Source organism: Triturus cristatus, chromosome 7 (assembly GCF_964204655.1).
Source record: "Triturus cristatus chromosome 7, aTriCri1.1, whole genome shotgun sequence".
NCBI lineage: Eukaryota > Metazoa > Chordata > Amphibia > Caudata > Salamandridae > Triturus > Triturus cristatus.
The window spans coordinates 1,647,590,427-1,647,606,016 of record NC_140590.1 but is presented as its reverse complement, the minus strand read 5'-3'; the positions used below and the strand labels follow the sequence as shown (position 1 = coordinate 1,647,606,016).

Here is a 15,590-nt window from a genome sequence, read left to right as displayed (position 1 = left end):
TTGCCTAGTACCCTGGCGAAGGTTAAAAAAGGACGACGTAGCTCCATTTACTCTTATGTTAGCTCTAGGTCGGGAATAAAGAGACATAACCATACGGATAAAGGAATCACCAAGATTGTGTGCACATAAAACAGCTCGTAGAAAAGGCCAAGAGACCTTATCTAAGGCCTTTTCAGCATCAAGGGCCAAAGCCGCCGCCGGAAGATTGGATCGCTTGGCTGAACCGAGAATGTGACAAAAAGTACGGATATTATCACGTGCAAGAAGACCCTTTACAAAACCTGTTTGGGAAGGATGAACCAATTGAAGAATAAAGGATTCTAAGCGTTTAGCTAAGATTTTAGCAAAAATCTTAGCTTCCATGTTAAGAAGAGAAATAGGACGAAAAATTTTGGGGTCCGAATGATCTTTTCCTTCTTTGGGGATTACTACAATAGTAGCATCAGCAGCAGAACCAGACACAGAACCATCTTTAATAAAAGCATCAAAGACGGATTGAAGTTTCGGCACAATCACAGATATAAAGGTTTTATAAAACAAAATAGGATATCCATCAGGACCTGGAGCTTTACTGGAGCGAGTAGCTTTAATTGCAGAAATAATTTTGTCAGAGGTAATCGGGCCATTCAAAGAGTTATTATCTTCCTCCGATACAGTTTCCACAGGAACTGTCTTTAAGAACTCTTGGCATTGTTCAAAAGAAGATTGGTTAGAGGGGGTATATAAATTATTATAGAAATCTCGAAAGACCTCAAGAATTTCTTCAGTCTGAAATTTTTTCTTACCAAGATGGTCATTAATAGAAGAGATTTGGGAAGATTTATAAGAAGATTCCTGGAACTTTAATGTAGCCGCAAGAATCTTGCTAGCACGGTTTTTTAACAACAACTTCTTAGATTTCTGAGCCTGAAGACCTATATGAGATCTCTTAGTGACTATAGTATTGTATGTATATTTTAAATTCTTAATAGATTGTAGGCAAGATTTATCTTTAGATTGTCGAAAAAGAGATTCCTGACTTTTAATCTCAGCTGCTAAGTCCGTGAGTTCCTTTTTAATGGCAGCGTTTCTCCTTGACATACATTTGATGACCTGACCACGGAAAGTGCATTTAAAAGAGTCCCAGAGAACAACAGGGAATCGACTGAACCAACATTCTCAAGGAAAAACGTCTCAATATCATTGGAAAACTCTCGAACCTGGGAATCATCATGTAAGATTTCTGTGTTTAGTCTCCAAGATCGAGATCTCGCTCTAGGGACAAAAGATAAAAGTGTGAAAGTCACCGCGGCATGGTCTGAAATCAAAATAGGATGAATAAGGGGAGATGAGGAAGATTGAACAAAAGAGGAGTGAACCAAAAGATAATCAATGCGTGAAAAAGACGAATGGGGGGAAGAAAAAAAGGAGAAATCACTGCCATTGGGATTATGAAGACGCCAGACATCCTGAAGATGGATAAGAGAGCACATATTAATCATTTGTTTATGTGATTTAGGAGGACGAAAATTAAAGGCAGAATTCCTATCTAGGATGGGATCCATTGGTAAATTAAAGTCTCCACCTACAATAAGATTACCAGAATGAGGTGTGTCATTTAGCTTTTTGGTGATTACTTTCCAAAAAGACGGATCATCCTTGTTAGGGGCATAAATATTCATGACAAAGAGATCAGCATTACCATCAGACAGCTTAGATAATATCCAACGTCCCTCTGTATCCTGTTCAGAGGAAACAATAGACAAACCAGAATGTTTAGAAACTAAAGTAATTACCCCATTTCTTTTGCCACAAGCATCTGAACAAGCAACATCAGAAACCCATTCTTTCCTCAAAAATAGCGCCTCTCTGGCAGAGACCTTTGTCTCTTGAAAAAGGACTAGATCCGAAGAAAGAGATTTGCAGTAGTCTAATATCTTTGACCTTTTTACTGGGTGATTTAACCCTTTAACATTAAGGGAAAGTATATTCAATCCAGACATAGAGCCAATAATAGGGAAAAATGATACTCCATATATGACAGAGGATATACAACAACCAAATAAATTCGCCTCCAGACACTAGACAACAACACGAAACAGGGAGAATCCAAGAAGGAAATCCGAAGAGAAAAAGAGAAAGAAGAGGAAAAAGAAAGAAGGAAAGTAAAAAGAAGAAGAGAGAGAAGAACCAACAAGGAAGGTCTGAAAAAGACCAAATTCATACTAGGGGGAACATGGGAAGATGAGCAAGGGGACCATCACGAGGAATAAATACAATCAGCATAAACAGCCCAATATAGTACATAACTGATTATACGTAATTAAGAAGAAGAAATATCTGAAATATGAACTAGAATTAGTTAGAGTATTCCAAGAACAATTCATCATGTAAGTCTATAAAGGCGACATGTATATATCAAATTGATAAATAGGTAACATATAAAGTATATCATAAAAGAATGGAGAAAGCAGAAGAGAGAAAGATATCTAATGCTACAAATGAGGAAATGATGAAAAATAAGCTAATAACTATCTCTAATATTAGGTAGAACGAAACCGAAGCAGACATCATGAAAAGCAGGAAAGAATAAAGAGAAAGAAATATATTTCCAAAGAAGACTATAAGGTACAGTATGAAGAAAATAAATGAGACATAATAGAGAAAGGCATGAAATAGCTGATCAGTATAACAATCAATGAAGCCCTACGGAAGATAAATAGAAGAAACAAGTATATAGTTAAATATGTAAAATCTAAAGATAGGCATCTAGTTAACTGTCCACAAATATATAAAACTTGTTATACTTAATTTAATTTAAAGAGGCAAGAATATCTTAAATATATACCATAGAAGAGACTATAAAGTGCAATATAAATATAGTAATTTAGACCTAGTAGAGAAAGGCAGTTAATAATAATAAGTAAACAAACCAATCAATGATATAACAATGAAAGAGATATAAAAATTAACTATACAGAAATTAAAATTAACTCTATATATAGCAATTAATAAGCATCTATGAATCAATTTATGTAACCAATCTATACAACAATACAGTTAATAATCAATGGCGTATTCCATAGAGACAAAACAACAAGAGAAAAACATCATGCGAAAGGACCAAATAAAAATACGACAATGGAAGTAACATTAATTGGGGTCAGGGAGAAAAGAAGAACAAAACAAAAAAAACAAAAAAAAGAGAGATAAGACCAAGTCTCACTCAAAAATTCTAAGGAAATAAAAGAAGCCATAAAGTGAGATAAGAAAAGAACCGGAACCTGACATGGACAAAAAGCATGCAAGGAGGAAAAAGATTGATAAGCACAAAAAAAGCGAGCAGGATCGAGGCCAACCTATAAAGAAACAATACCACGAAAGAATAGAAGATACATAAATTAGATATACCGGAGATATTGGTCCACTACATCATAAAGATATGAAGGGAGAACATATAAAGAAAAGGAGAAAAAACACAACCCACCACATAGCTTACAAAGCCACGCACAAAAAAACAACAAAAGCACACCAACAACAGTGGACAATAAGATCACCACGCATATCTAAAAAAGACAAACTTAATAGATCTGGAAAAGAGAAAACTCATTGCAGTTTTATGTAACCACATCAGGTGCCAGAGGGACCAGGAACAAGCGAAGCTTCCATTTGAAGTTCCATCTGCAGCTCCATCTGATTGTCCAAAAACGAGGCCAAATCAGCAGGTTCATCGAAGATTCTGGAACGACCTTTGAAGGTAATGCGGAATTTAGAAGGGCCAGAAAAAGAGAAGGGGATATTCATCTCAGAGAGACGTTTCCGGAGATTAAGACAACCTTTCCTCCTTATTACCGTGTCTCTGGCAAAGTCCTGAGAAATTGAAATGCGATGGCCGTTCCATGAGACAGCTTTAACCTTCCGCATATGAGCCAGAATTTGTTCCGTATGTTGATGTCGCAGTGGCTTAAAAATTATCGCTCTTGGTTGCGTGGTCGATTTAGAGCGAAAGGTGGGAACACGGTGTGCCCGTTCCAACTCAAAGTCTCTTTGGAAAGAAATTTGCAGCGTAGAAGGAATCCATTGATATAAGAAATCAATCATAGAAGGTGCATCTTTCTCAACTTCCTCCGGAGGACCAAAAATGCGCAGATTGGATCTGCGGTTACGATCTTCTTGATCAGTGAGATCTCTCCGCAATGCCGCCATTGAGCGCTCTAACTGGCAAAGAGACCTAGATTGTTTTTGCATAGAATCTTCTGCACCACTAATACGTGTTTCTGTGGCTGAAACACGAAGGGAAAGAGCCTTGAGATCATTCCTGATGGCTGACACCTCCACTTGCAGCAAATCTGTGTTAGTCTTGGTAGATTGCGCAATGTCATGAACATCATTAAGGCGCGTCAGAATAGTCTCAAGAGTGGAGTTGGTGTCTTTTTGAGCAGTCTCAGGTGTAGGAGACACTTGTTTGGACCTCTTAAGAGAAGCTTTAGAGTCCTTTGCATCTTTAGCATTTGGTGACAAGCCCATATTCGCAGCCATAGAGCACACAGCCACAGCGGAAGCAAAATACACCACTTCAGATAAATGAAGGGACGGAAAAAGCCAGAGGATACTAGTATACTCAATATGCAAAAAAGAAATCAGCAAAAAGTGGAGAACGCACTTTCAGCAACCAATACAGGATAATAATAATGGCGGGCTTACATGACAAAGGAGAGGAATCTCATCACAAAAATACCACGCCCTGCAGGTATCAAAGGACGCCTTTCGAAACCAAAAGAAAACCAAGACTCAGGGTATCATAGAGCATAGAAGCACCATACAAAGGCATTGGAGGCGCTCTGAAGAGAGGTATAGTAGAATAAAATCCAAAATACTCTCATAATAGGAGCAATGTAACATGAGGAATGAAAGAAATCCAATATAGACTTTTATAAGTATGGGAATAGTCACCAGCACCTGTTTGTCATCATTCCTGGCAAGTTCGTAGAAATAACGCCGTCGTGTTGTGGAGAAAAAACATCTCCGTCAGTGAGGAAACAAAATGGCGGCCGCTCGTAAAAACACCGAGCGCCACCTTAAACAGCAGAAATGCAGTCACCGGCAGCTTCAGAGAGCAGGAAACTCGCTCATGCAGCACTCGGCATCGTCAGAAACATGAGGCCAACTCTTGACAGTTATGGGGCAATTCGAAGCGGTAGATAAACCTCTGACGGCCCTCGCTCGGCACAGAGCTCAAGCGCAACACGCCGTCTCGCAGCGGCGCGCAAGCCACGCCCCCACAAGGCTACATTTTTATAAACCTGTTGCAAGAAAACGGGACTATGCTTTTAATAAGCTGAAGACTCAGAGCAAATGGATCTGAAAGAGATGCGGAGAGAGGGAATGTTCACTTGTTCCATCAATTCGCTGTTAACCAAAATCCTTGCTTTAGGTAAGCTGTAAGTCAGGTGTATAACTTTACTAAAAGTATTGACCAATCCCATATATATTAATATTTCAGCCAGCTGGCTCCAATTCACCTGGTCTTATGCCTTGGCTGCATCAAGTGTCATCACCGCTAGGAGCAATGAGTTAGTCATAGCCATATCTATAATTCCCACTAACGTACGAGTTAGTTCATGCAAATATCTGCCTGGCATAAACCCCTTTTGGTCTTCATGTATCAGCCCATTTATTTGCTGGACTAATCTTTTTTGCCATAATTGCAGCAAAAACCTTATAATCGCAGTTTAAAAGGGTGATTGGTCTGTTGGATTCACTTTGATTGGGAGGCTTGTTAGGTTTTAAGATTATGCTGATTGGCGTCTCATACCATGTTGCTGGTAACTGAGTATCTCCTTCCACGATCTCATTAAATAGTCCTTTCCATTTTGGAACAAATACTTATTTTAAACTATTATCTAGTTCTGTTGGTATCCCTTTTGGTACTGGGGCCTTCCCTTTACTGCTAAATTTTAATATCCTATTGATTTCTTCTTCACTTATTTCCCCGGGTTAGGGTCAACTGCTGTTCATGGTTCAGTGTATTCAAATACTTGTCTTTTACCAACAAGCACTCTGCTGTGTAAGAACTGGGTCGTGGCATTTACTACCCAATTGTTACATGTCCTGCCAGGACAGACCGCTTCTGGTAGCCACCATTGGATCCTCCATGGGCTCACGGTATTCTCTAGGGGTTCTTCCCAGTCTGCCACAAATTACCATAGCTCACGGGAGAGGAATAGAAACAAAGATCAAAGCTCAGCATCATCTGGAAGCTAGATCTGCAGCGGTGCCTTTGCAGCATCATATGTGAGCCCCTGATCCACTTAAATCCTGTACCAGAGGATGTTTCACCTTCACACCTCTAGGTTCATGGTTTTCTCAGCAGGCTAGAGTTGGTTGTGCTGATGTCTAACCATTATAATTATCTTTCTAAACATTAAAATTCCATAAACGCAGTCACTAAAGTCTAGTTTTCATTTAAACTGATGAATCTCTGGGAACAAGTGGATGCATTTAAATCCAGAGAAGCCTAACCATTGGAAACTATGAGCTCTGTCCACTGTTTATGGCATAAGGCTCCAAAACAGAACATGTCTGGATGCATTCTTGTGGGTCCTCACCTATAACTTTGTCCCCATCAAGAACTTTGAAAACTTTAAAAACCTTTCTGTGACTACGAGTGTCCAATTAGTATTCCCACATGGACCCTGAGCTGTGAAGACTCTTCCATGCCTGTTGACCAGTGAACTGCAGAAGAGACTTGGATTTTGTGCATTAGTGATTCGCACCCCCCATTAACAGTTGTTTGGTCTGGACGCAGTTGCAGCTTTCAGATGATGTGGCTTTTGGACTGGACACTTTCATGGATCAATTTTGGACCTTGAGATAACCGTTACATCTGAAACATTGAAAGGCTGTGTTTTTGGTGTTCTTGACCACTTTCAATTACTTAATTTCAGTCACAGTATCCTTTAGTCCTACCTTATATTCCTATAGATCCACTCTCTGGCCTGTCAGGTCCAGAACATCCTTCCGACTGCCCAAGTGCAGCTCCATAGGATAATAGTTGCCATAAGAGCAATGTTAAAGGTACATTGAGGTCATATCTTGAGATTTAAACCTACCAGTGCCTTTTTAGGTCTCGTCTAGGCAGCACGCATGCGCTGCTCTAGGAGATGACCTTTAGAAATTGGTCTGCTCCTTTTCCCCCACACTTGTGCTTGTGCTGGCATCCACTTTGCGGGAGCGAGCAGCGGCGCGCATTTAATTGAAAACATACCGTTCTCGCGTCCCCGCTCCCGCAAGGCGGAGGCCAGCACAAGTGCTTCAATTTCCAGCAGGTAGACACAGCACACCTCCCCCACTTGGGATCAGCTTACTCCGGCGCTTCATTAAATAAACACTATTTTCATTCATCTACTGAATAGCCTTTAGAGACGTGGTCAACACCGCCTTGCATTGTATGCCTTTTCTGTTTAAAAACTCACCTTGGAAGCTTCATAAAAAGAAAAAAAGAAAAAATAGTCTGATTAACGCTATACAAAGCAGCAAATAAATAACGACATGACTCGTGTTACTATGCGGTTCTCGGGGTGTAACGTGGTTTCTCGTGCTGTGTTGCTTGCTCTTAGTGCTGAGCAATCCGTATGAAGGGGTGTGGACACCGGCCCATCCGAGCCGCTCCCACCCCCGCCTCAGCTGCTCACAGGCCCCGCCTCCTTACCCCTCCCCTCTCTGCTGACTCCAGTCCGGGTCTTATGATCCGCTCTCACTTCCCTTTTGTTTGCCTTACATCTGTCCTTCCCTGCCCTCCTTCCCCCATGGTCGGAATCAGACAGAGCCGAATTGTTGCCCCCCGAAGCCCAATGAAGTGTTGTCCTCCAGCGGCGGAGTCATGCCGCTATTTCCTGAAGGTCTGGTGCCACAGGGGTCAGAGGTAAGCGGAGAGTAAGCAGTGAGCCGGTACTGCTGGGTACACCCCCAGCCTCCCCCCGCACACACACGGTTCCTGGCAGCTTTGACCCCCTCATGGCACGTACAACCCCCTGTGCAATGTAATGTCCCACATCTTCACATCTATCAGTGGATTGGGACCCCCCGACAGACCTGTACTCGCAGGATTCTGCATCTACCGGCGAAATGTCTGTTAATCAGATCGTCCCAGCTCACATGCAGACTGTTACTACTGGTGAAAGCCCACCTGAGGGCCTGCCGGTCCTAATCCTATCGCTGAGTTCTGTCCTGCCTATCCTACACACATCGCTGAGTTCTGTCCAGCCGATCCTACACCCATCGCTGAGTTCTGTCCAGCCGATCCTACACCCCTCGCAGAGTTCTGTCCAGCCGATCCTACACCCATAGCTGAGTTCTGCTCACTAACGAGCCATCGCTAAGTTATCACAGAGCCAGACTGCACTAGTGAATAGCCTTGCTGCGCTGCTCAACCACCTGAGTTAACAAAGCCACGTTCTAGACCCACTGACTCATCCAGAGCCCCAAGCTATCCTATAATCCCCTCCCCCAATGAGTCTTCAGCATTCGCTGGAGCATCTCTGAACTACCGAGCCCAGCTGCATCGGTGAACCCCAGATAACATGAAGCATCCACTGCTCATAGTAGAGCTGTACTGCACTAGTGCATAAGCGAATGAGACAGATGACAATTTACTAGTGAGCACTGTAGTGAGCCGCCCGACCACTACAAGCACGAGACAACATGGTATCCCGCTACACTGCTCAGCCACCAGCGAGGCACAGTAACGCTGCAATAGCGCACCAGCAATTACCATAGGGCGCTGCACTGTTGAGCCCCGGCTGACTTGGACCCCGCAACACTAATTTGCCGCTAACAAATACACGTTTTCAGCATTTCTAAGGTTTAATGTGTCAGCGAACCCCGGTGTTCTACTGAGCCCTCAGTTAACATCGAGGCACCCCCTCTACTACTGAGCCCCCGTTCGTTACCTCTATACTTACAGCTAATAAAACACAGTGAGGCACTAGAGCGCTTCTATTGCCAACAAACGTGATGTGTAAACCCCCTTCACCCTCAGCTGCCTTCGAGTATTGTACATTAGCTTAGGCCCCGCACCCTAGCCCTGCCGTAATTGCCAGGTTCGTGTTTTTGTGTCAAGAAGGCATTTTCTGGTGTGAGGGCTTTCACAACAGATTTGGTGATTCCGTGCTGGTCTTTGCCTTTTAAATGCGCTGTATTCGCCGTATGCCAGCGCACACCTGGGTGAACCCACATCAGGCTCATGGTGCTATTGCCGATGTAGGTTTCCGGAAGCCAATCCGCTTGTAAGCCGAATGGCCCAGTGTAGGTCGTGTTACACCCGGTGCTCTAACAGACCCTTAATGGAAGCAGGCCGCTCTGTGTTGTTTGACCCATCCTCTTGCCAAAATGAACTGACCTGCGATGTATTTAAACAAGCATTGGCATTAGCCAATAGGTCTCGCCTTTGGGACCTTATAAGGGTTTACCCATGCAACAGTTAATGTTGTTGCACCAATGATATTGTGCTGCATAACTAAATACTTATAAGTTCCCAAAGGCGAGACCTATTGGCTATGCCAATGCTTGTTATGTATGGGTGCTTGGTCATTTTAACGGTTCCATTTTCCTATGTGTAAATAAGTGTCCTATTTTGTTTCTTTAAAAAAAAGGTAATGTTTTGAATGGACACAGATGATTAGAATGTTACTTTGTAGCTAAGTTTTATAATACCTACCACGTCCTGAAGTAAGCCTAGACTGCTCGCCCCACCGCCTACAGCGAGTCAGGAGCCCAAAGGTAGGAGCCAGTTTTATTGTGCTTTTACTGGTGAACCTGTAACACTAGGAATAAATGACAATGAGCCAAGAGGCTACTTCTCTGTTCCACGTACTGTTTCAGTACCCCAACAAAAGGCCTTACTTTTTACATCCCACTGAGGATTCTACTGACCATGATTAAAAATGTATATATTATCATCTCAAATGCAAACAAATTTATAAGCAGTGAAACAGAATTATGAAACGATCCACATTGTATCTCTCTGTGGCAGGACGTGGGGATAAAGACCGAGATAGGTACTGAAATCCAACCTTAGGTGCAACTAGACTGTAAATTTACCAGCGGTCATATTAGAGGTCTTTCATTAAGAATGTTTCTTGTAGAATTAGGGAAGTTAGTATTATATAGTTTCTTGAATATTAAGGTATTGGGTTAAAAGATACTGCTTCTATATATATATTTAAATATGGTTGTAAAGATGAACTTGGACGCTTAGATGCTCATTTGGTGCCAGTGTGGAGGAGGAAGTAGTGGTTTTACTTCCTAATCTTCATGATCAGATACAACACAATAATGCGGTCAAAAACTAGATTGCGCGGTGCAACAAGAGGCCATTTGAGATGGATTTTAGCCAAACCCATGAAAGATACTATTTTGGACCTAAGGTGCACTGTTTTACAATGACCTCCAGAGGGTTAGTTAGCTGATGCCTCCAGTTATTGCCATGGGTGTTTATTAAATATGCTGTGTGAGGGATACACCATGCATGGTCAATAAAAGAGTTGTTACTCAGGGAAAGGAGATCTGGGTTCTCTATGCATATGCTGCTGCTCTGCAGATTTTTGGGTGGAAGTTAAAAATGTTATTCCTTCAGGCTTGCTAAGCCTTTTTAGGTCTGGCTTCTCAGTGCAGTTGTCTGCTGTACCTATTTGTACCTATTATTTAAAACATAAACAGAGTAGGTTTTGGCTGCACAGAGATGAGTATTTTTCCCTCAACTCATGCTGTTGGATGCTTGGTGCTATTCCGCGTCCCGTAGACTGCTTGCTTTGCATTGCCTGACAATGTAAAGCAAGTACTGTTCAACATCTCAAAGGTACAGTGAATCATCACACATTAAAGACTTTACCTCATAAATGCATTCTACACAGAAAGCAATGGCTTTTTGCTTTCTTTTTTCTGCGAAGGAGTTGCTTTTTAATGTTTTAATGCGTGTTGCAAAGAAAAGCCTGACCAATGGATTTTGCCAATGCTTGTTTTTAAAAGAGGTAACTATGTTTAGTAAAAAAAAATCCAAATTTAGATCAGGGATCAGAGATCACACCTGCAGTGTAAGTCCTTGGTGCAGCAATACTCGGTTATTTATGCAGAAGATCAGGAGCTTATGCCATGTACAGGCTGCTTACTTTGGGCCTCATTCATGAGGCCCTAGCGGCACTTTTGTGCCTCTGGAGCATCACTTCTTTGATGCTCCGGTGGCGCAATGTGCCACAGCCTAATTACAAGGCCTCGCAAAGCCATCACTTTGTGTGGCTTTTCATACCTTGTAAAGATGGGCCCCTTTCACGCAGAACACTGCGTGAAAGGGTCGTTCCATGGGTGTTGCTGTGGGTGTTTCCACACAACACACATGGAATATGAATAATTTCCAGATTTATGAGGAATCCTAAACCTGGGAATGCGTCAGATTCCTACGCCTCCCCATGGGAGGCGTAGGAGTGGCTCAACGAGAAGAAATACTTTCATTTCTCTTTGTTTTTTCCTCTTTCAGTGCGTGCTGCATTCTGCAGCATTCATACAAACATGAAAATGCCATCAATCATTGTTCTCTTGTCCTACACAAAAACAATCATCCCCACAATGCAAGCACCCTTGTAACATGACGCAAGGGCGTCTGTGTTGGCGCACGTGTGCTGTTTGCGCGCCGGCGCAGGGGAGAAGGACAGGAATGCGTCTAAAGTTTGGAAATGTGGCCTACGGTATTAATTTGTACTATATGAGTCATCTATGTTCATCTCTTGCTTCTCGTTCAGTCCAGCCCAGCAAGGAGATCAAGCTGGTGTCTGCGGTTCGCAGGAGCAGTGTCACATCCTTGGGCGGTTCCAACAACAGCAGCTACTTTGCCACCCCTCCAAGCCTGGGCTTCATGCCAACTGTCGAGTGTAACCCCAAGTCAGGTAAGCTCTGGGCTGCTTGTTCCTCACTCTGTCTCGGCACATCCCTGCATCAGGCCAGAAGTACGGACCGGTGACTTAGAAAGAGTGCCATGGGCAGTCTACTCTGCCCCTAGGGAGCCATGTCTGGGGTGCAGTGGACCCCTCAAATCTCTGGCCTCCTGTGCTCTACCTTAGGGTGACCACCTCCTCCCAGATCTCAGATTGCAGTCATGGACTTTTAGATGATAGACTAATACATTCTGCAGTAGTTTTAATTTGTTTCCATTAAAATAACACCTGAAATCAATAATTTTTGGAGGAAAAAATCAGGCGACAGAGGCCATATCGAACTACAGTAAAATGGTCACCCTCCCTTGTATCTCCTGTACTAAAGGCAACTACACATGCCATTAGACTAGAGACATGGCCTTGAGCTGTACCTTTGGACTTGCGTGAGACAGAAAACAAAACTAAAGCTCCACTTCTAGAACCATAAGTCTAGGAGCCTTGCACTCTGCATACAGTGCGTAATTTGTACTGGTGGTGGTAGCTGGAGGGAATCAACACTGGGCCAATTCCATCATAACATTTTGACACAGAGCAAGAGAGGCAAAAAAGGGAGAAAAAAGGATGAAGAGAAATATAGGAAAACAGTTACAAAAGGGAAAAAGCAGAGATGAAAAATAACCTGAAAGAGTGAGGAAAGAGACCAGATGTGCAGGATGGTGTAAGAAAGAGGTGTGCAGTGACTAAAGGCTAGGCTGCTTGGTATACAGCAACCCAGCATTCAGCAGTACAGGAGGTGGTTTTTAGCAACACTAATAAACATGCTGAAGTGTAAATGTTGTCATAGGGAAGTGATGGTGTTTGGGCTATTTGCACACTGGGTTGAATGTAATGATAAGTTATACACGTCTGTGCTTGGATCCTCAGAGAGAGTAATGGGCTTTTAGATGTTAAGGGGCAATACACAAAGGTAGCGAGCAAAGCTACCAAATTCCTTCAGGTTGTCCCACACACAGAGTGAAGGAAACACCTTTAGGTTTTTTTAAAGACCCCTTATCCATCAAACTAGTTGGTAGCAAGCTTCATCATTGGGACCCCAAAAATGAAGCTTGCCATCAACTAGGTTGGTGGGTGAGGTGTTTTTTTTTTTTTTAAACGAAATACATTTTTTCACACTCTGTGTGCGGGACACCCAGCAGGAATTTGGTAGCTTTGCTCGCTCCACTTTCTTTATGGCTATTGTGATGGTAACTCTTCTCAATCTCTCCTTTGTTATTCTGTCTGTTCACAAAGGTAAACATATACATGATTATCACCCTACAGTAAAGTTTAAGGGAAAAGTAAAAATGTTTATTAAAAATAAAAATAAACTAGTAAGCATATTCTAATGTTATTTAAAGTACCTTAATTTAAAATATTTACGTTAAAGGTAGATAAAAAAAAATACTGCAGCATTTTAACTAATTTCTTTATTAAATATTTAATTATTTTTAATATATTAATTAAAATTAAAATAAAACAAATCCCACCTAAAGTATAACATTTATATTTATTTACTGTTTAGTAACAATTATTTAAAGTTGTGTACACATATAATTTAAATTATTTTAAATTAAAGTTAAATTAATGTTAAAATTAATAAAGGTTATTAACATTTTGTATAGTAAATTAATATTTATGTTGTATTTATATGAAAAATGTTGACATCGAATTACATGTATTTATATTTAAAAAAAAAGTTAAAATACGTAACTTTATTTTAACATCATTTCTTATGGGCTCTTATTTTGAGGGGCCATTATTTTCTATGGGTGGATATTGCAGTACCAATTGTTTGCCGTGTGTGTTGCTGGACTTAATCCACCCCTGAGATGAAGTACATTTACAACTGTTATGGGTCTTGTTTGGCTGTAGTAACTATGGAAGTGCAGTTTTGCAATAGCAATGGGCTTAACCTTTTGTGGGTGGGTGCATGTTGCTCCCTAAAACCCTCTATTAAACCCTCCCTAACACCCTCCCATGTATTTGTAAACATTTCCCATTTTCCAGCCATTCCCACCTATCCCTCTCACATTTACTCTTAAAACACATACAGAGTTGAACAGAGATCTATGCACATAAATGATAAGATAGGTGGAGTCCCAGACCATTCACTAGTAGGTTAGAAGATAAAATTTGGTAGTATTATAGGAATACTATTCTTACTTCTTAACATACTACAAAAGTGCAAACATAGTGATACACTGTCCAGCTGTGTCAACAGAGCATCATGGATCCACCTGTCTCTCTGCATGTGAACTTGTGACTTGTAGTCAGCTACTTCACTGCATGAATGTTGCCCATGAGTAAGTGACTGATGGTCAGATGGTGTGCACATGGTACTACTCTTGGTGACTACCTCTGGTGAGTGAAAAATTCCCTTGCAAAAGTCACGATGCCTAAGAGGCACAGTCCAAGAAACTCAAAATATAATTTGATCCAGTCCATGATGGCTCTTTCATTGCGAAGAGGCACCCAACGGTGCCCACTTTGTGGCCCTCAAAAAATACCATTTGATTGTGAGCAAGTTGCCTCATGCAAGGATAAAGCCTCATGCTTTGTAGACATTGTCATGTGATGGGCAATTATTTGCTATGTGCATGGTGCTCAAGGCGGACCCATTTTCCTAGGACACAGTCGGTAAAACAAAATCTTACAACTGCAGAATGGCTCCAATAACCCCGAGACAAGGTTTAGCGTCTGTACATGGTTTTGGCATTATGCCATCATGTGTGAGCATGGACTTGTGTGAGTTGTAGGCCATGAATTTAGGACAGTGGTGTCACAGTTTTGACCAATCAGATTTTGCGTACAGCACATCCCCGCCTTTCAGTGAGTCCCCTGATATGAGTCCTTACTGTTACAGTGTTAAAGCGGAAAGTCACAAATGAGGAGCTGTTATCCCCGGGAGCGCCTTACCTGAAGAAAACCCTAACGGTGAGTCATCTGATAACACACTAAATTCAACAAAAAACCCTGCTTTATAGTCTACTCATTATTATGTATAAATATGGCAATACATGTCAACAACCAATGGAAGCTCCTGTTGGTCTTTCACATTTCTGATTGGCTAAACAAAAAGCAGACTATTGGTAGTTGATGTGCACTGTAATGGATGTCAAAAGATACTTGGAGCTCTGCAGGGATCATCACATTTTCAATTGACTGAAATTCTGACTACTAGGTGATACTTTTCCAGTGCATTGATGTTGTTGGACTCAGTACTGTTCCACTTTTTGGACAGACCTCAAGAAAGACATCATTGTTGCAGATTCAGATACATTGAAGACGCTTCTCTTGCAGATTGTCGGAGATGCTGTAGGCTGGGGCTTTGTGGTTCGCGGTGGGAGACCCTGTCACATCCAGGCTGTAGACCCCGGTGGCCCAGCTTCTGCAGCAGGCTTGAAGGTAAGGAAATTCTGTGTGATGACCCAAGAGAAGGTCCTGAGCCCCATGAAAGGATACTTGCATGGCTGCCTTTCTTACACACTAGATGCCTTTGTGCAATTTTAGCTCAGTGTAGTTTATCTCTGACATTTGCACAAACAGACCAATGAGAGACAACATGTGCATCCAGTGGCCGGTGCAGTATGTGCCTCTATGCACTTGTTGGTTCATGCAGATGGTTTTGTACTGATCCAAGGGTCC

General features: G+C 41.9%; 1 protein-coding gene across 4 annotated transcripts in view; it reads left to right on the top strand.

Moving 5' to 3' along the window:
* LOC146812624 (DEP domain-containing mTOR-interacting protein-like) overlaps positions 1-15,590 on the top strand; it is a 221,093-nt gene that overhangs the window by 190,931 nt on the left and 14,572 nt on the right. For 3 of the 4 annotated variants that reach the window (XM_085619703.1, XM_085619701.1, XM_085619700.1), the window contains 3 exons: positions 11,775-11,918; positions 14,809-14,879; positions 15,246-15,350. In XM_085619703.1, coding sequence (XP_085475829.1) covers positions 11,775-11,918; positions 14,809-14,879; positions 15,246-15,350 — 320 coding nt within the window. The remainder of the gene's footprint in view (positions 1-11,774; positions 11,919-14,808; positions 14,880-15,245; positions 15,351-15,590) is intronic. The other variant, XM_085619702.1, reaches the window with a different exon arrangement.